The sequence below is a fragment of the Vulpes lagopus genome, chromosome 4 (genome assembly GCF_018345385.1).
Source record: "Vulpes lagopus strain Blue_001 chromosome 4, ASM1834538v1, whole genome shotgun sequence".
In the NCBI taxonomy this organism is placed as follows: domain Eukaryota; kingdom Metazoa; phylum Chordata; class Mammalia; order Carnivora; family Canidae; genus Vulpes; species Vulpes lagopus.
Genome location: NC_054827.1, coordinates 33,501,168 through 33,523,507, shown reverse-complemented (window position 1 = coordinate 33,523,507; position 22,340 = coordinate 33,501,168). Strand labels below are relative to the sequence as shown.

Below are 22,340 nucleotides of genomic sequence, written 5' to 3'. Positions count from 1 at the left end.
ACGGGGAAATACAGTAGGATATCTGTGACTGCTGTCCCCATTTCATAGACTCCCCAAAGAAAGCAGTGTTCAATTATCTCTCAGTCTACAAATAAACAATTCATTAGGAAAGGAAACCAGGATGGCTAAATACTTACACATCTTATTTTCAACCAATTATCTTAAGTCCCTTTAAAATTATTTCTTAAGGTAACTGTACAGAAACATTTGAACAGTACTGTAGTACGTGTCACATTTCCCATAGTCTACTCCAATTCCTATTTCAGGATTTCTATTCCTTTAGTGCCTGGGATTTTTGGTCACATCTCTTTAAAGAATGAAGAGGTAGACCAGATGAAGAGTGGTGGACAGCAAAGCAAAGTTTATTTGCTTGCACTATTTATAGTGCAAGGCTCCCGAAGAGGGAGGGGACCCAAGAGGTATGCCATTTTGGTGTTCAAATTAAGGGACTTTTATAAGGTCTTCTGCACAACTATTTTAAGTAGAGTGTGGGCCCTCTGCAGATTGGTTGCGAAGGCATGCTAATCAGGGTTTCAATCATGTACCTGTCTACCTATCAGGTTAATGTTTAAATTTTGATGGTCCTTTTTGGACTGACATCTGGAGACTTATGTCTTAACTGTTTCAGCTCACAACAAAATGTCAATAGTTGCATCTGAGGATGTTTTGCAAAAGTCACTTTTACAGAAGTTGCGAAATGGGATGCTATTGTGGTCTTTCTAAGCTGTAAAACAGGATAGTAGTCCAGTTTTGTCTTAGCTGGCCTGGCTCCCTGTCTTCTTGGTGGGGACCCTGGCCCTGACTACCTAATTGTCCAACTAATTCCTAACATTATCAGTTTAAGATTCATCTTTTTGGGGGCTAAATCAGCTATCTGCTATTTGATACACATTATTATTTCTTCTGTTCTGTATGTGTTTATATGTTTATGCTACTTTAAAAATCCCTGTCATTTAGTGGGTTTCTTAAAAGGGATAAGAGGGATAAGTGCATGTGTTTAACATGTTTTTAATAGATAAGCCCTTTATAGTATTTTATTTGGTTTCTGTTCTACTTTTCAACTCTTTCTGTTTACTTTCATGAATATAAAAATATGCCTAAAATATGTTTTTATGTTATTCTTTCTGTTCCCTTTTAAAATCTGATATATAATCTCTTTATTCATGCTCATAAAAGCACTAGTCATGTGATAATATGCTTAACTAAACCTATAGATCTAAGCCTATCAAATATAGGATGAAAAGCAACTTTCGAACTACTTCATGAAAGATAGAAAATTTACAAACATATATCAATATTGACTTATCTCCATTCCTGCAATTATATCTTTGGTTTTGTCTTTGGTTCTGACATTTTTGTCTCTATTTTAATTCCTTACAACATTTTGTTTTGTACCCAAACTTTCCATAATGACTTCATTAGCTTGATCCACTACATTAGAAAATATGGTATGGTAAGCAAATAATAATAGTAACAATGATTTTTATTTATCACTTTTTAAATTTTTCTACATACTATGCTAAGTAATTTCCATTTATAAAGTTATTTAATCTTTAAATAACTGTATGAGTCATGTATTATTTTTATTACTGCTTTTTCACAAGTAAGAGAATTTATACACAGAAAAGTTATATTACTCATCCAAGTTCTTATAGCTAAAATGGGCAGACTTGTAATTCAAACCAAGGCAACTAGGATGGTATGTTACCCCTATCCTGTCTGATCTCTCTTATTGCTAATTCACTGGAGGAGGATGGCTTCAAGTACAGTGTTACTTGAATTTTCCAAAGTTATGTCCATCCCTTCAGGTTCTTCCTCTGCCACAGAATATTCATGGAATCCTTCAAGTTTTTCAATTTACTTATGTGATAGTGCTCTGTTTCAGTGGTGAAAATTATCTTCATTTGTATCCAGTGTTGTAATGCAATATGCAAATGGTTTAAAGAAAGGGCATAAAGTTTGGAGTCATCTCTATATCTTTTATTATTTTTATGAGTTTTTGTAAGGGCAGCTTTATTAACCTGTATATGTACCAATATCTTTGACAAAATAAACACAAGCAAATTAAAGCAACAGAGATGGAATTCATCATAAATTCAGTTCAAGTATCATTCATTACTATTTTACTTTGCTTCTCTTTAAAATGATATCCAACTGTGATGAGAATATGTGGACAGAGATTCATTCATTTTAGCCACTGATGATGAAAAACAAAGCTGTTCAAACATTTCCAAGGAGGAAGTTAAAATTATTTTTTTGAGAGATACATTATGTGTATATATGTTCTTTGAGATATATATATTCTTTTGAGATATATATAAATATATATATTAATTTTTTAAAAGCCTCAAATAATTCATTAATGTATCTTCATATACTCATATATTTTTTTGAGATATATATATATATAGCAGTATATATATATATATATATATATATATATATATATATATCTCAAACAGTCTTTGGAAATATGCCTACCCTAGATGTAAATATTTATAATCAAAGTGTGATTGTTTAGAACTGTGCTACATTCATGAAGTACATTTCTTGATTAAAGTAAAAATATAAAAATGGAAAGGGGCACCTGGGTGGCTCAGTCAGTTAAGCATCCAACTTTTGATTTTGGCTCAGGTCATGATCTCAGGATCCTAGGATCAGCCCCACATCAGGCTCCGTGCTCAGTGGGGCACCTGCTGAGGATTCTCTTTCCCTCTCTCTCTCTGCCCCTCCTCCTGCTTGTGCACACTTTCTCCCTTTCTCTCTCAAAAAAATAAATCTTTAAATATATATATATATAAATATACATACACACAAATAATAATGACATAATTATATAACCTATATACATTTTAAGTCTATATATAAATTTATTTTAAATTTTATATGTTTTAAATTTTATATAGATTTATATATATAAATGGAAATAACCTATATACATTTTATAATTATATAACCCATGTACATGATAGATAGATAGATAGATATCACAAAAGGGTATACATCAAATGGTTGTAGTGGATTCCACAACCTCATTTACCTCTAGAAAATGGCATATGGTCCATTCTTATTTTCCTTACATGTATATGTTTATTTTAATAGATGTTAAGCAATATACTTAATTTAAAATAATAAATGTAACATAATTTAATTATAAGTAAAAATATGTATTATTCTTTTAATAGAAAAAAGGAAATTTCAAAGAGGAGTATATAGCTATATCGCTATATAAATCAGTATACTTATAAATTTCTATTTATAACTAGAGATACTAAAGGAATCAGAATACTTCACTACTCTAAGAGCACTATCTCTAGACAATGAGATTTAGACAATTTCCTGCCTCTTTTCTACTTTTACATTTTCTAGCAAAATTTTCTATTGAAAAAAAATATTGGTGGGGAAAATTTCATACAAACTAATAATCAAAAACTTTGTGTAACATTATATTAATAGAATGTTAATTTGAAAACAGTACAAATATGTATATATGCATCAATATACTCACAATTAGAAAAATGTAAGAATTTCGGTTTTTTAATTATGTGCATTTATAGCTATTACATTTTCTAGATATATGACTAAACATAAAAATATATTTAAAATTAATATCTTACAACAGAAGATTTTAATTACCAGTTTATTTGCTTTCCAAATGTAATAATTCCAATGTGAATAAACTTATCAAAGATAACACAAGCAAAGATCACATATAAGTGGTTACTTACTTCTGATTTCACAAGAATCCTGTAGGGGTGATCTACCAGTTGAGTCATAGTATAATTTTCTTGTACAGGGGAAAAATCAATTTTATTATTCTTTATTTGATAAAGCATATGCTCATATGCAGCTGCAGATTCCAGTGGCTCAATGCCATAACTGACATTCTGCAACAGCAATAATCCCCTAGATATTTAAACACATAAGAAAGAAATAAAAACATAATTAATCTAGATTACCTACTGAGAAATGTAAATCAACATTATATAAAAACATTTTTTTAAAAAAAACAGGCTTTTTTTTCTTTTTTTTAAAGATTTTATTTACTCATGAGAGACAGATTGAGAGAGAGAGAGAGAGAGAGAGAGAGAGGCAGAGACACAGGCAGAGGGAGAAGCAGGCTCCATGCAGGGAGCCCGATGTGGAATCGATCCCGGGACTCCAGGACCACACCCTGGGCCAAAGGGTGGGCAGGGCCACACCTGGGCAGGCGCTAAACCGCTGAGCCACCCAGGGATCCCCTATAAAAACATTTTGTAGGAATTTAACAGTGGTCTTTGTGGTCTAATATCTCTTCTCACTTGGCTAAACTTTCAAACACAGTTTTATAGCTTCTCTCTATTATGACATTTAGAAGTCATTGTGGTGCTAGTGCTAAGAAATGTGAATATTCTTCCTGCTAGCAAAAACTCTTTCTGCATAAGTTTTATGACTACCAGCCTGATCAAGAGAATAGGAAAAATGATAAGAAGAGGAGGAGGAAAGTATATGAGAAGAAACAAAATCAAAGTCTCTATTTTCCTTGAAGACATTTCGGTAGATAAGGAGGCCGAGCCGAGGCCTTAGCCCGAACCCCAGAAGCCTTAAGGGAAGCGTGCCTGCAGCCCCCTGGCTCCGCCGCAGCTCTGGGGGGGCCCCGCCCACTCTTGCAGCAGCGCGGTCGGGGGCAGCGGGCCGGGCATGAGCCGGACCGCCGGACTCGCCGGACTCAAATCCTCACCTCACACACGCCGGCCTCCCTCCTCTCTGCCCCCGCCCCACCCCTCTTTGTAAATTGGCCCTTAAGGGTCTGGGGGTGGGAGTGGGGTTCATTTTCTTAGTCTGGTGCCGAGGCCTTTTCTGAATAAACTCATTTGACTTTGGAAAAAAAAAAAACCTTGAAGACATTTCCAAATGTCTAACCTTGAAGACATTCCAAACCTTGAAGACATTGAAGACATTTAACCTTGAAGAGTCTTCACTCTAGAGTCTTCACTCTAACCTTGAAGACATTTCCAAAAATTATAGGGCCACACAAGATTTTCAATCATTTATATCTCTAGAATATGCCATTACCTGAGTCCAGAACAAGTGCTAAGTGTCACAACTGATTTTGGAACCTCTGCAGCATATCCTTGATAAAGGCAATGGCCCTAAAAGAATATATGAAGATACATTCATGAATTATTTGAGGCTTTTAAAAAAGTTTTTAAGATTTAAATTCCAGTTAGCTAAACACATAGTATAGTATAATATTAGCTTCAGGTGCACAATGCAGTGATGCAACACTTCCATACAACACCGGGTACTCATCACAACAAGTGCATGAATGATTTTTAAATAGTTTCTGGTTTATCTTTACTTCCTAGATATCATCAAACATTCGCATTTAGCCATTACCATAAAATTATCCACCAGATATTCCATTATCTGCAATCTCTTCCTCTTAAACCTTTTTTTCTAAGAATAGTCATGACTCCTATCCTTTGCCAAATAATTCTTGCTTTAATTCTAATTTTTGACAAATAACTTTATCTGCATCTTTTCTCTCCTAGCCACATTTCTTAAATGTGTAGTTTATAACTGCTAACTTGATGTAATTCACAGCATTAATTTAACTTCATATGTGAACATGTCACTTGTTTTTTTTAAGTTACCCAAAAGTATCTTAATCAATATTTCTTCATTTCTTTCTCTTTAGTATCTTACCATGTTCATCACCCTTAGTTTGAGCTTTCCTTCTTATGGACTTCCACAGCATTAATCTTCCCAGATTCTCCCCTAATACTCTCTTTGAGTGAATATTCACTTCTCTTCCCTTAAAAGTCTAGTGACATCTACAGTCAGTCCTGTTCCTTTGTTAATCCTATGCTAATAAAAACTATAGTATCATCACATTCTTTATGAATTTGTTTCTATGTCATTATTATATGTTATTAGCTGTCATGCATATTATTTCCATTAGTTCCAGATAGGAACTTCCCTCAGTGAGAAGAGAGTAGCAAAAATAGAGGAGAGGCACACTGACATCCAGTGGCCTGAGTACAGCCAGAAGAAATGCTCTCCATCACATTGATCCTTCATCATCTGATCCTACCTATCAGTACAAGATGGCCCAGGTAAGTACCTCTTACCACCACAGGCTGCAATAGCAGAAGTCCAGTAGAGTCAGAAGAACAACACTCAATGGAATAATATTAAAAGCTATAAAGAAGCTAAATTGCCATTGGAACAACACACCACACTAAATCTAAACTTAAACTGGGTTGGCTGCCTTCAAAAACAGATTTAAACATCAAAGATTCAAGCGAAAATCACTCACTATACCAAGAACCAAAAAACTCACAACAAAAATAAGAAAAGACAACTGATGACAGTATTGAGATGAGCCACATGTTGGAACTATCAGACAAACATTTTAAAGCAGCCATGGAAAACTGCTTCAGTGAGATTACAAATTATCTTGAAACAAATGACAGAATAGAAACACTAGCAAAAAATCTACTTGGGACAAAGAGAGTCATTACCTAATCATAAAAGCATCAATCCATTCAGAAGACATGGCAATCCTAAATGTACTAGCCATCAAAAAACAGAGCTTCACAATACGTGAAGCAAACACTGATACAACTGAAAGAGAAAGACAACAAAAAAGCAGTAATAAATGATGAACTCAGTATCCATCATTCAGTTGGTAGTACTAGGCAGGAAATTGATAAAAATACAGAACTGAATAACATTAATCAATATGATCTATATTACATTTATGGAAGACTCCACCCCAACAGCAGAGTACACATATTTTTCAATTATCCAAGAGCATTCATTTACACATACAATATAGAGGATTGTAAAGCAACCCTTCACAGATTTAAAAGAATTGAAATCATACAGGATATATTTTCTAACCATAATGATATCAAAGTAGAAATCAGCAGACAAGAACAACAGGAAAAATCTCCAAACATTTGGAAATTGAACAACACACTTTTTAAAACCCCATGGATAAGCAATAAGCCTCAAAGGAAATTTTAAAATATATATAACTGTATTAAAATGAATATACAGCATATTGTTGTAGGCTGAAGCTTGAGCAGTGCTGAGCAGGAAATTTTAGTACTAAAATGCTTACTGTAGCAAAGAGAAAAGGTCACAAATTGATAATACGTTTTTCTCTCAACAAACTAAAACAAGAAACCCAAGGAAAGGAATAAGGAAGAAAATAATAAACATAAAGCTAAATGCTATGACACTGAAAATAAGGTAATAGTATGGAAAAAGCAAGAAAAAGCTGATTCTTTGATAAATTCAAAAAACTGAAAGATCTCTAGTATGATTAACACAGTTAAGAAGAGAGAAGAGAGCAGTCATTCATGTCAGAAACAAAACATTCCTGTAATCATTAAAGGATACTAAGGGCCATGACAAAATTACACTACTAAATTCCACACCTAAGATAGAATGGATCAATTCCTTAAAAACCACAAATAACAAACAATACATATGAAACAGATAAATAAGATATTCCTATAACTATTAAATAAACTGAGTCGGTAATTTAAAATTTCATACACATACATACACACACAAAAATCCCCAGGACTAGTGACAACAATAAAGAATTTTACCAAACAACTTAAAAATTGCCATGTTCTTTATACACCACTTCCAGAAAGTAAAACGGGAAATAACACTTCCAAATTTATTTTGAGGCAGATATCATTCTACTACAAAAATTAGACAAAATCTGGACAAAAAAAACCACAGATCAATACTTCTCATGAACTTTGATTTTTAAAAAAATCCTCAAGATATTATTAGCCATCAAACCAGTCATGGGTAAAAAGAATTATATCCATCAGAGCCAAGTTGCAGCTTGCACAAGGTTTTTTTTTTTTAAGTTTATACCAAAGCATTTTTTTTCAATCAACTACAAATGGTATTGCATTTTAATTTCAGTTTCCACATGTTGTTAGCTAGAAATGCAGTGTATTTGTTGTGTTGATCACATATCCTAAAACCTTGCAGAAGTTATGTATTTTATGGTGTTTTTTTAGATGGATCCTTGAGATTTTTTACATAGATGTGTCTTGTACAAATATGGGGCGTTTTTCTTTTTTCCTTTTCAATCTGTATGCTTTTTATCTCTCTGCTTTGCCTTTCTGTGTTTGCTACAACTTCTAGTGCTGTACTGAAGTGTGTTCCCTATCTGCAGGATATGCATGCTGAAATTACAAAATGTTATTAAAATACATAAGAAAAGAAAAAAGATTAAAAAAATGGAGAGTCTCACTGCATTCACAGATTGGAAGACTCAACATAGCAAAAATGTCAAGTCTCCACAAATTGATCTACAGGATTAAGAAGTTGTCTATCACAATCCTAGCAAGTTGTCTGTATTCATAAAGTAATTTAGTCTGAAATTTATATGAACAAGCAAAGACTATCCAAGATAAAAATATTAGAAAGGGATAAAGTATGAGAAATCACTGTTGTCTGCAATAAATGCTTAATTTACAAGTAGAAGCATGGTAGTGGCAGAACTACAGACACAGAGGAACTGAACAGAATAAATAAGAACTGAGAAATATATCCACAAAAATATGCCCCACTGACTTTCTGACAAAGATGCAAGAGCAATTCAATGCAGACCAGTCTTTTCTATCAATGGTGTTAGAACAAATACACAACCTCAGTCAAAAGAATAAACCTTAATCCAAACCTCATACCTTACACAAATTATCTCAAAATGAACATACAATTAAATGTAAATAAAACTGTAATACTTTTAGGGGGAAAAAACCTTCAGGAACTAGGCATACATGGAATTCTTAATTTGATACCCAACTCCATTTATAAAAGGAAAAGTTGATAAATTCACTCTCATCAAAATTAAAGATTTCTAATCAATGGGGGACCTTTGAATAGGATAAAAAGAAAAATTACAGACGGGGAATAAATATTGGTACATCATATATCTGGCAAAAGACTTATATTTAGAATATATAAACTGCTTTAAAATCAACCATAAAAACTAATCAATCCAATTAGAAAATTATAAAGGATATTAATAGACATTTCATTTCATAAAAATATGTTCAATATCACTGGACATTAGGGAAACGCAAATTTAAAAATTACATGAGATATCACTAGACATTTATTGAAATGACTAAAATTCTAAAAAAATTTAAATACTGATCAAATGGTGTCAAAAATACAGACATTCTATCTTTCCTACATTGCCAGTGGAAGTGTAAAATGGTACACTCTGGAAAATAGTTAATATTTTAAAATAATAGCTATATAAAATATAAGTATTATATATATATATATATTTACCATATAATGGCAATCATATTCCTGGGCATGTATCCCAGAAAAATGAAAAATTATGTCTACACAACAAATCGCACATGAATGTTCTTATAAGCATTACTTTCAATGGTTAAAGACTCTAAAAGATAAAGCATGAGAAGATGGAGACCTGATGTTTCTTTGTGGGAAAGTGATTGTTTAGAAATTTAATTTCTTAAATAGATTTCAAATGATTGAGATTTTCTATTATTTCTCCCCTCAAATTTGATAATTTTCCTTCCTTTTCAGGGAAGTTGGCCATTTCATCTAAATTATCAAATTTATTGACATAAAGGTTTCATAATACTTCAAAATATTTTATTTTCTGTATGACTAATCATATTTCCCCTTTGTCCCTAATATTGATGGAAATTGTTTTTGTTCTAGGTTAGTCTTACTAAGGGTTATTAATGATATTTGTCTTTTTAAAGAACTAAATTCTGGGCTTTAATTTTTTCTATTCTTTTTCCTTTTTCTATCTCATTGGTTTCTACCCTTATCTGCATTATTTCCTTCCTCTACTGTGTTTTTACTCTTTACAGAGTATTTCATTTTGTATTGAAATTAATTTAATGGCAACCTTCCTGAATCCTCTTGTTGCTGAGTTTTAGGCCTTGGGGTAGGGAATGAGGGTGATAAGAGTATCTCTCACTCTCTGCTCTTCAGTAGAGTCTTACCCTCTTCAGTAGAGCACACAGGCAGCCTAATCGTTAGTCAAGGGCATAAAGACAATTCCCTCCCTGCAAAAAATTCATACATCTGACGGCCCCTCTCTCTGGTCCTGAGGCATCCCAGTTAAAGCTGCATCAGCAGCTCTGGTCCAAGTCTGCAAGCTCTGCTTGGTCCCAACTCCCTATGCTATGGTTGAGACTTTACCCTCAATCAGAAGGGCCAAGTTGAATGTGACTCACCTTCTGGCTCTCTTTTCTCTCAGAGAGAAAATTTTTCCTGATCTGCCTATTGTCAAATGTCTCAGAACAGGTGTCTTGCGTACTTTGTTCTGCCTTCTACTTGCAGATGGTGACAAAAACAATGTTGCACTAGTTTATTTTTAATTTCATTATCTCTCAATTGCAATATAGCAATAGAATCTGACCCTTCACTTGCATTTACTTCTTGCCAATCATCTGTTCTCACAAAGTAAATATCTCACAGACTAAAGCTAATTTTCTCACATACTTAAAAATTTCTTGAACCCTATCCACATTTTAGGATACAATGTAAACTCGTATGTTTCACACGTGAACCTCTTCAGATTCTGTACCCAATATGGTTTAGCATCCTTACTCTCCCTTTCTATAAGGGCTTCTGATCTGTTTACCCAATAATTCTGTGGGGTAGAAAGCATTTTTTCTTCTTGCCAATGGCAACTTAATGATATTTAAAAAGTAAACCTACACAGAGTAAAGCAAACCTAACTTACCTTTATAAATGAAGAATCTGGATACAATGTTCCTGATTTGTTGTATGCATACACCAGGAAATGAGGGTCTAAAAATGACCTAATTCAACCAAAGTAATGACACTTCATTGTAATTGTAACATTAGCAAAACCACTATCATGAAATTAAAATTTACTTTCAATTTTACAAGTTCAAATATCCAAAAATTAAATGGTCTCCTCTCTCCATTACCTCAGTTGTACTCTGATAGCACATTTCATATATAAGAAAAAATATTAAGTGGCATAATCAGATAGCAGCAGGAACACCATAATGACATAGATTTATGTATACTAGAAACCAGGACTTCTGGATTCCAACAGCAAAGTTTTCTTTTAGATTCAACAATCAATACATCGCATTGCATAAATATGTTAATATTTCCTAACAAGTAGCCATAGGTTGATAAGAAAAAAAATATGCTTTTTCCAATAGTTTTCATGAAATGATACTGTGGTAAAAACACTTCCCAAATTTTCAATGCCTCAAAACAACAATGAATGTTCTTCACAAGTTTATTGCAGGTTCAGCTCCACTTCATTCTGGAACCTGGGAAAAGACATACCTTCTTTATTTATTTATTTATTTATTTATTTTTAAGATTTTAATTAGTTATTCATGAGAGACAGAGAGAGATGCAGAGACACAGGCAGAGACACAGGCAGAGGGAGAAGCAAGCTCCATGCAGGAAGCCCCACATGGGACCTGATCCTGGGTCTCCAGGATCATGCCCTGGGCTGAAGGCAGCGCTAAACCACTAAGTCAACGGGGCTGCCCAAAGACAGACCTTCTAACCCTGGAACATGCCTTGCTTGAAGCAGAAGGAGAAAAGAAATTGTAGAAGCACACAACAGTTCTTAAAGCCTTTGTTTAGAAGCAGAAGATTAGTGCCTTGCTCAAATTTCATAAGCTTAATGATATCTATAGACAAACCTCATATGAATTGTACCAAAGTGTCATCTTCTTACAGAGAAGATAGTGATTGTTATGGAACAATCTGACACCACTATTTACTGCTGGGAGACTGGGGTTTCTTAAGGATTCCAAAAACTAAAGCGTAGTTCAAGGCCAGAATCAAAGAGGTACCAGAGCATTCATTGAGTGTGTGCTTTCACCTCTACTTCTTTTTTTTAAGATTTTATTTATTTATTCATGAGAGACACAGAGAGAGAGAAAGAGGCAGAGACAGGCAGAGGGAGAAGCAGGATCCATGCAGGGAGCCCGCTGTGGTACTCGATCCTGGGACTCCAGGATCACGCCCTGGGCGGAAGGCAGATGCTCAACCGCTGAGCCACCCAGGCATCCCTCACCCCTACTTCTCATTCCAGATCTGCTTCTTCATCTTCTTTCATTCCTGACAACTCTTCCTTTCCTCAGTTCAAATAACAAAACTAGAGAGCTTCCCAGAAAAAAAAAATACTGATATTTATCAGCTCATATCCCACATATATTCAAGGACAATGCTAAGTGGCCTGAATTGTTTTAGGTGCGAGTACCTGGAACATGAATTCTGGCACATGGGCAGAGCCACATTTTAGCAACTAAGCAATTATTATACTCATTTTTTTTAAAAGATTGTATTTATTTATTCATGAAAAACACACAGAGAGACAGAGACACAGGGCAGAGGGAGAAGGAGACTCCCCATAGGGAACCCGATTTGGGACTCTATCCCAGCAGCCTGTGATCACACCCAGCAGAAGGCGATGCTCAACCACTGAGCCACCCAGGCGTCCCTCATGAATATTTATTTTTATCGGCAATAAATCCCACAAAGGAAGAACACAATCAATAGGTTGGATAGCATGTTTGCAACATATAGAACAGATTAAGAGTTAATACCTACAACAAACACAAATTCGTCATGGGAAAAAAAGAAAAGCAGAAAAGTAAGTCATAAATTGAAAATAAAGAACACAAAACATATGAATAAAAATGAAAACCGAGTCCCACGTCAGGCTCCCTGCATGGAGCCTGTTTCTTCCTCTGCCTGTGTCTCTGTCTCTCTGTCTCTCTCTCTCTCTCTCTCTCATTCTGTGTCTCTCATGAATAAATAAATAAAATCTTAAAAAAATAAAATAAAATAAAATAAAATAAAATAAAATAAAATAAAATAAAATAAAATAAAAATGAAAACCAGAAAGGAAAAACAAAAGCTTAGGAGAAGCAATTCAACTAGAATGGTCAGTAAACATTTGAATATACTACATATTAATAATCAGGGAAGTGCCTATTAAAATAATAATAAAATAGCATTTCTTATCCATTAACAAAAATAAATGAAGATACTTATTTTATTGAGAATGTAGAGAACAGAAATGTTTCTGTATTGGTCTGAGTGAAAACTGGGATAAACCCTCTTATGTAAAAACTAGTAGCATATAGGCACTCTTGAGAATTGTATCATTTATAATCTATCAATGTCATGGGTGCCCAGAGTATCATGGCCAAAGATATCCATAATATGGCTTTTCTTGCTATAAATATATAGGTGGATAAATAATAAATGAGATATATTTATTTGATGGCTACATATGTATTTACAATCAATTAACTCTTTCTGCACAAAATCAGTGTAAATAACTCTCAGATAAAAATGACATGTGAGGTGCCTGGGTGGCTCAGTTGGTTAAACGTCCAACTCTTGGTTTTGCCTCAAGTCATGATTTCAGGGTCATGAGATCGAACCCCACTATGGCTCAGTACTAGGCATGGAGCCTGCTTAAGATTCTCTTTCTCTGGTTCCCTCTGCCCCTCACTGCCACCCCACCCATTCTTTCTGTCTGTCTCTAAAAAAAAAAAATAAAAAGTTATACAAAATGTTTCATGAAAAGCATAACCACAAAACCAGAACAATAACATAGTAAGTATCTACTGTTCACATTTTTGGGTCATTAGTTCTGCTAATGGTGGCCAGGCTTGCTCATTGGTTGGTCTGGGATTCAGCTGGATTTTGGCTGATCTAGAGATGATTAGGCCAATATAAAAAATACTGGACTAATATAAACTATGGTCTTTGTGTAATAATGATGGATAGGATCATCAGTAATAATAAATATATCATTCTGGTGGGGCACATTGATAATGGGAGAGACTACACATGTGCAGAGGCAGGGGGCATATAGAAACTGCCTGTACCTTCCTCTCAATTTTGCTATGAACCTAAGACTAGTCTAAAAAATTAAAATTAAATTGGAAACAGGAAACAGGAAACTGCAAACAGCTGATAATTGTTTAGAGAAGTTTCTTTAGGGAAATACAAATTGACACAAAAATGTGATAGAAAATTTTAACACATCTTGCATGCTTTTGAAAATCTGAACTGCTACTGTCTTTTCAGAAACTGGCAATATCTCTCAAAATCCTAATACAAAATGTGAGTAATAAGGAAAGTTGTTGTGCAAATTAAATCAGTTACTACATGCAAATTGGAACATGCCTACCAATTGGTAAGTGTTCCATGAACATCAGTTACTTTTGTTGTTTTTGTTGTTGTTGTTATCATTATCACCATCATTACTATTATTCATACGTCTTGATCCAGAAACCCATTTCTTGGTAGCAAGCCCACAAAACAAAATATCTATTACATAAGAAAATACATACAAGGATGTTTATTGCAGGGCTCTATACTGACAATCCTTGGAAATATAACCTCATTACCTATCAACATGCCATACTACAACTACAGTTATCTTTTAAAGAATAAGTTAAGATATACAAAGAGAAGAGGAAAATGAACACCATTATTAAATAAGACCTGCCAATTGCATTTCCATTTCTCTAAAAAACTTTTTTGGTAGGTTTCTACATATTTTATTTAAAGAAAAGGTGAAATTTAGAATAGAAAATGGTGGAAAGACACATACATATGAGGTTATTAATATTGGTTTCCTCATGGAGTGAAAATTTAAGATAATAAAAAAATATTGGTGTAATATCAAATAAAATGTTTAAAATCATATAAATGTATAAAATGACATGAACAAAATTAAACATGGATAAATTAAATCATTGCCTTAATTATTATAGTTATAATAATAATTATAAATAATTAATAATTAAGAACTACATAGACTAATTTTCATTTATCTGACATAAACATTAATTTTGTAATATGAAACTAGAACTTGGCTCAAATATTAGATTTAAAATCTCAAGCTGAAAACTCAGATGCTAAAACAAAGATGTAACATATTAAATATGTCATTTTCTTGTTTAGGCTCAACTTAGAGTAGTAACTATAAAAATTTCAGAAGTTAAAAAGACTGTATGAAAAATGGAATGTCAACTTACTGTTTTTCAAGATGGAGAGTGTACCTTTTCCGGTCAATTTTGATGGCATAAGTGACCTATAGCAAAATATTCAAGAAGAATGTAATTATTAGAAATTCTAAATTCTTAAAAATCAAAAGCCATAACTTCTTAAAATATATTTACTCTTTCATATAGACAACACAGATCATATCACACGTCTCAAAATAATATATACATATATAATTGTAATCTTCCTTCAATCTTGGAATGTATGACAGAATTAATCATAATTAAACTTAAAATCAAAGAGTCTCAATCTATTTCAAAACTAAGAGCATTAGTCGTAGAGTAATCTTGGGAGAAACTAATTTTATTATCTTTTTTCTACTTTGCAATTTCTAGCCCAAGTACATTAAAAAATTAAAGAATACATCACAGTTCCCCTTTTAAGATTAAAGGAAGTATCCCCTAACTATAAAAACACTCTTTATCTCCTTCTCCTCTTTAGGAATTGCTTCAGCTACAGAGGGTCACCTCACACCAAGTCACAACTTTCTGAGACAGCCCACATTTACCGAGAAGCCCCCTCATCCCAACTCCAGAGATTGATGGACCATGCCAGCTTCATACTTTGTTGAGACTCAAATGCGTCTCCATCTCCCCTTCCGACTTCCTGCCCTCCCCTTCCACAGGGGCTCATCACAAGAGCATACCCCAATAAACTGCCTTCATGGGAATCTTCTCAAAGACTCCATCCTAAAGAACCCAATCTGTGACATGATCATAAAACATACACATTCTTCACAGCATAGCACTTGGTTAATGTTGGTAAACTTTCCACATTTGCAAAGAACATGAATTTTGTCATTGGATGCAGTTTTCTGCATTTTAAAACTTCTCATGTTCAGTCCCCGGTAAGCTTACAGCTATTGAAAAACGTGTATGGAGTTGCCAGGGAGCACAGTAAGCTAAGCATCTGACTCTTGATTTTGGCTCAGGTCATGATCTCAGGGTCCTGATCTCAGGGTTGTGAGATCAAGTCCCACATCAGGCTCCCTGCTTAGTGCAGAGTCTGCTTAAGACTCTTTCTCCCTTTGCCCTTCTCCCACCTCTAAAATAAATAAATCTCTAAAAAAAGATGTGTTGACATCTTCTCAAATTATTGTGATATTATTTCTTTCTCCTTTAATCTGTAGTTTTCTTCATTACATATTTTGAACCTTTGTTGTTGGTTGCAAACAGGAGTCAAATTAACAAAATGGCAAACACTTATAAAGTATGCTTCTATGTCATCTTCAGAATTTGACTTGAATTTTGGGTTGTAATTTCTTCAATATCATACATTATCATTTAATATATATGAATAATGAATAATGTAGAAGTGTATTTTTAAATTTCCATATACATTTTCAAACCTTAATATTTCACTTAATTGCACTGTTACCAGATAAATACTATATTATCAGTATTTGATTTTTAATGTTTTTTCCTTCCTTTTGTCAATTGTGTTGAATAATCTGTATATTCCTGAGAAGAATGTGATTACTATAGTGATAAAGTTGAATTACAGCTAGATTAGAAAAACACTATCTTTATTTCTGGGGTTGCCTAGAAGTCTAGAGTTTCTGATTCTCAGTTAAGACAAAGATGGTAAGATTTAAAATGTACTTTTTAAGGGACAAAATCTCTCTTGGCCAAGGTTAGCTTCTTTAGTGCTTGCCTACCTAGTTTGACAAAGCTGGCTTGGCTACTTAGAGAGTCACTGAAAGCTTTTTAAGAAGTTTTTCCCAAAGTCAAAATTCCACCAATAAGTCTCATTATTTCAAAGACTCATCATGTTCCAGGAGAACAGAGATCGGATTCATAGGGAGCTCACTGAGGATGTTTCTTGAATTCCTAATATTTGCCTGAATTATTTCTCTTGCTGCACCATATGCTTTGACATTAAATAAAAGCCCCATGGTAATACCCTGTAGAGTCTAGTGAGTCCTAATGAACAGCAGAGGGAGAAAAAAAACAATATATTCACTGTGATGGGTTAACTTCTATATAAATCAATCAAATAAAATATTTTTGTTGTTCAAATTGTCTTTAACTTTATGAATCTTTTTATGATTTGTAAGCCAATACTTGAGGAAAACATTTTAAGACCTATGAAAATGGATTTGAAATTTTCTCCCTCTAGTACAATCCGATCTTATATGTGCTGAGAGCATTTTTAAAGACATATACAAATTTAGAATTTTTATATGTTCCTAGTAAATGGAATACTTTATTAAGTAATGATGTTTATCTCTCACAATGGTGTAAGGGTGTGAGTGTTAAATGTTGGGTTTTTTTCTGCTTTTATCATGGATATTTGGTTTGCTTTTGGTTAGCATTTTCCCAGTATGTGTCATATTCCTCTAAACATTTAAACTCTCTAGATATTTGTTTTGGTGTAATAGCTTTTATGAACACATAATCACTGGCTGGTTTGGTGCCATAAATAAAGACAAACAGACCAGTCTATCAAACCTGTCCCAGTGTCTAACAGTTTTCCACTTAGCAATTCAATGCTCCTCTCCAATCTTGCCACTAAGGTTCCAATCCTTGGATTCCTATCAGATCCCTGCGTGTCTTTATATCAACATTTCTTTCTTGAAAACAAAGTGTCCTAACCAAAACTTCTAAGTCATATAAAAAGGGAAGTAAAAATCAGTACAAAATTATTAACCAGAAAAAAAGATTCAAATAGGCAATATACATAAAAAGGTATATTAATACTTAATAAAAAAATGCCAGTTAAAAATGAAGCTTTCATTTTGATGCTCATGTTAACAGAAATGAGAAACTAGAAAGTTAAGTGTCATTATTCTTTGTTAATGGGAGTCAACTATCATACAACTTTTATGAAAGATGTCTTGCAAATATTTATCATTTTTTTAATGACTTGCTCATGATCCTATGGAGATAACTACCTAAGAAGGCTTATAAAACTACATGTTTAAATTTGGCAAAGAAGGATGTTACATCCATATAATGCGATAATCATGCAGTTATGAAAAATGAGAAAGCAATGTTTACTATAAAAGTAAATTCTGACTTTATAAATAAATTAAAAGCCAATTAGCACATCATATATTACCATCAAAAATATATGTGCAAAAAAATATGTGCAGGAGTGTGCATGTCTCTAAAAATTCATTCAGTTCAAATTTACTACCTTTAGAAACTGAGGCAGACATTCACTTTCTTAACAACTCTTCGTACTGTCTAGATTTAATTTTACAACGTACGTGCTTTCCTTCTGAATCAGGTTAAAAATATCATATTTGTTTTAATAGATGTATATATTTCTATATAAGCAAATATAAGCATGAAAAAATTCTTTTTAGTCATTTTAAAAAATGTTACACAACAAATACTAGTGTGACCTCATTTACATAGAATATTTCAATGTACATATTTTCTAGAAAAAGTCCAGGAGACTTTTATACGATAAGGATTTGGGGCACTTTTGTCTGAGTCTGTTTTTAAAAATTTTCATAATGTTCTTGGGAAATGAAAAGAAAAATCAAAATACTTGCTTTCATTTAAACAAAATGACTCTTTAACACAGTAATTAGAACAAAAAATTTCCAAAGGATATACATGAATTGATTTGGGTCATGTAGTGCAATAATAAAACACTCATATAAAAAATGAATTTTCCACAGGATGGCTCAGTTGGTTAAGCATCTTGATTCTTGATTTTGGCTTAGGTCATAATTTCACAAGTGGAAGCCCCAACTGGAGCTCTGCCCTCAGTGGGGAGCCTGCTTAAGGCCCTCTCTCTTTCCCTCTCGTACTCTCTCTCAAATAAATCAATTCAATTTCTACGACCTAGCAATTGCACTGTTGGGGATTTACCCCAAAGATACAGATGCAATGAAACGCCAGGACACCTACACCCCTATGTTTATAGCAGCAATGTCCACAATAGCCAAACTGTGGAAGGAGCCTTGGTGTCCGTGGAAAGATGAATGGCTGAAGAAGATGTGGTCTATGTGTACAATGGAATATTACTCAGCCATTAGAAATGACAAATACCCACCATTTGCTTCAATGTGGATGGAACTGGAGGGTATTATGCTGAGTGAAGTAAGTCAATCGGAGAAGGACAAACAGTGTATGTTCTCATTCATTTGGGGAATATAAATAATAGTGAAAGGGAATATAAGGGAAGGGAGAAGAAATGTGTAGGAAATATCAGAAAGGGAGACAGAACATAAAGACTCCTAACTCTGGGAAACGAACTAGGGGTGGTGGAAGGGGAGGAGGGCGGGGGGTGGGTGTGAATGGGTGACGGGCACTGAGGGGGGCACCTGACGGGATGAGCACTGGGTGTTTTTCTGTATGTTAGTAAATTGAACACCAATAAAAAATTAATTTATTTTTTTTAAAAAAGGTGATTTTTTAATTACGTGCGTTTCTGAAGCTTCACCGTCATTGGTATTTGTCCCAATCTTCCGTGGCACGGTAATTTGTAGAAGGGATGGTTCAGGATCTACAGTAAGGACAACATGTGTGAGCAATCCCCAGTGCCTGGCAGCATCCTTATTCTCCACTTCTCCTCACATCACCTCACTCTTTGAAGCTCCAAGCCCCAACACACACACACACACACACACACACACACACACACACAGGCACGCACGCACCCACCGCAAAATCAGACTTTGTACATCCCCGTTAGAGGCTCCCAGCCAGTGGGGAGCGTGACCCTGCCCCCGTCCAGAGACCTCAGCCCGCAGGTGAAGGAGGGCTGCGCCCCAGGCCCCGGGCCGCAGAGGTGCGCGCCCTCCCCTCCAGGTGCAGGTCCGGCAAGGGAGGGGCACCTGTCCCAGCCTCGCTCCGAGCCCTCCCCGCAGCAGGCCCAGGACCACCCTGACAAGACGCTGGCCTCTCCCCAGCCGACCGGGGCTCCGGAGCAAGGTCCCGGGGCCCGCCGAGCCCAGAGGCTCTGCGGCCGGGGGCCCTCCGCGGAGCAGGGCCCGTCACTCACGATGGCCCGCGGAGGTCAGCCGGCCCAGACCTGAGAGCATCAGCAGGAGAGACAGCATCGCGGGGCCCGCCGGCCTGGCCACGGTGACGGCTGTTGGCTGCGGAACGGTGGCCGCGCGCGGGGCCCTGCGCTCCGGCCGGTGGGAGGGGTCGGCGCGGGCCGCGGGGCGGGGCGGGGCGGGGCGGGGCGGGGCGTGGGCGCGGCTGCTCCGCCCACCCCGCCCGCCCCGCCCCTCCGCCCCCTCCGCGGACCCGCGCGCAGCCGCAGTCCCCCCCCCCCCCCCCGCCCGCTGCGCGTGGGAGGCACACACCGGCTGGGCCTGCTGCCCTCGTGGGCTTGCGCTTTATTTTGCAAAGCGGGGACGTCGGAGACTCGTTCGGGGATGACGTAAGGGTCACGAAGTGCATTTTCTACCCTGGAAATGGGCCGTTTGCCGGTGAAGTGCTTGGCGGGGTTAATATTCCACGTCGTAGTTTTCTGGCGCAATGGCTGAATTACTGTAGTGAAAGAAAATAGAAAACGGAAATTCACAATATGTTTATCAGCAGACAGGTGCCTGTTTTAAGCATATCTATTGCGGGATTTCTAGACGTCTCGGATCAAAACAAATACACGCAGGTGCACACAGATAAAGAGTGTAAAAAAATTGTATCTGAACCAGTTAGTTCTATGGTCTATAACTTTCTTAGCTCCTTTGTTAAGGAAACTAAATAAAACGCTAATTATGACATGGATGCCTGTATGTGTTTTAATCCTTCGGTATAGGATTGCTATTTATTTATTTATTTATTTATTTATTTATTTATTTATTTATTTATTTAATAATTGCAATTTAAATACCAGGCCAAAAACAAATCATAACTATGAAATAATCCTGTAAGAACAACTTTATTTTCCCATTACTTATTTATTTCATTGTGTATAGCTTGGCTTCTTAGGAAAATCTGTGGCTAGTAAAACGTTAAATGTAAACTTTCTCTCCATTAGTATGACATTCACACATGTGAAGGGAGTAACTTGGAAACAGCATTCATTTTCTAGCTAAATGCACAAGTGGTGACTTCTATAATTTCAGTTTTGCAAGGACATTTTTGCCAGACAATTCTTGAGTTCTTCTATGGAACACTTCTGCTCACATTCCTTACATGCAATATTTATGCATAAAATCAAATGGTGGTTTTCTCAGTTTCTAAAAGGAAAAAAATAAAAAGAAATGGACGAAGCTAACTTAAAAAATATATACATTCCTTTTTCATGATTTTCCTAAATCTAATTTTAGTGTCTATTTATTAGGAAAATATTGGTACAGGTAACAAATGATAACAGTAGGAATTTAACTTAAAAATAGCCACTTCTGCATATTTCACTGAAGTCACTGAAGTATGTGATGCCTAATCATTTAGCTTTGTTATGATCTGTATTGTATCCTGTATTTAATTTATTTGAATATTTCTATGTACCTTATCTTTTTTTCCAAATTATATGAAAAATGATGGGATTAACATATCAAAATTATGTTGCTTATGGTAAATTTTCCTGATTGTCTATAACCTGATTAAACTTTTTAAGTCTAATATATATGTTACTGAAGGAATGAAAAATATTGAAAGGTTATTCATGATTCTTCTAAAAATCTGTTGTTTAGTCAAGTAACCAAAAGAGAAAATATATATTTATTATCTAAATTCATTATGGTATTTGCATTGGTGGTATTGATGGCTCACTTTTTGCTGGGCATAGTTTACAAGCATTCACATCATTTGAATTTAATTCAACAATTATTTTTACATGGTTACTATAAGCCTGAAACCGGACAGATATCAAAATATGTGTGACAACATCCCTGTCTCTCCAATAAATAAATAAATGCAAATAAATGATGGATTTTTGTGTTAGAATGGTAACTTGTAATAGTTTGGGGATGGTGGGATTGAAATGATGAAGACTAGAAATAATAGGTTCATTAAAGGAAATTTTATAAAGTTTAGGCCAAAAATGTCTACATCCTCAGGATGAGATTGGGAAGAAAGATAAAGCTGTAAGAATATCAGAGATTTATTTAAGAATAAAAATCAGCTTGTTGAATAATATAATATGGAAATTGGTGAAATTGTCGAGAAGACCTAGACATTGAGATGAGAAGCGCACCAATTTTATTTCATTTTTTATGGCTTTATTTATAACTTTTCAGAAAATTACCTACAGTTATCATTTTTTAAAGTTTTATTTAAACTTAAACTTTTATTTAAATTAAGTCCCAGTTAGTTAACAGTGTAACA

General features: G+C 34.9%; 1 protein-coding gene across 1 annotated transcript in view; it reads right to left on the bottom strand.

Annotated features, from left to right (window-relative positions):
• The window catches only part of LOC121488955 (A disintegrin and metallopeptidase domain 3-like), a 65,045-nt gene extending 44,844 nt beyond the window's left edge, over positions 1–20,201 (bottom strand). Inside the window, exons 1-6 of the mRNA XM_041751307.1 lie at positions 20,062–20,201; positions 19,481–19,563; positions 15,075–15,130; positions 10,760–10,838; positions 5,056–5,132; positions 3,729–3,906 (exon numbers count right to left, since the gene is read on the bottom strand). Of these exons, the coding sequence (XP_041607241.1) occupies positions 3,729–3,906; positions 5,056–5,132; positions 10,760–10,838; positions 15,075–15,130; positions 19,481–19,563; positions 20,062–20,119 (531 nt within the window). The 5' untranslated portion in view covers positions 20,120–20,201. The remainder of the gene's footprint in view (positions 1–3,728; positions 3,907–5,055; positions 5,133–10,759; positions 10,839–15,074; positions 15,131–19,480; positions 19,564–20,061) is intronic.
• Between the last annotated feature and the right edge of the window lie 2,139 nt (positions 20,202–22,340).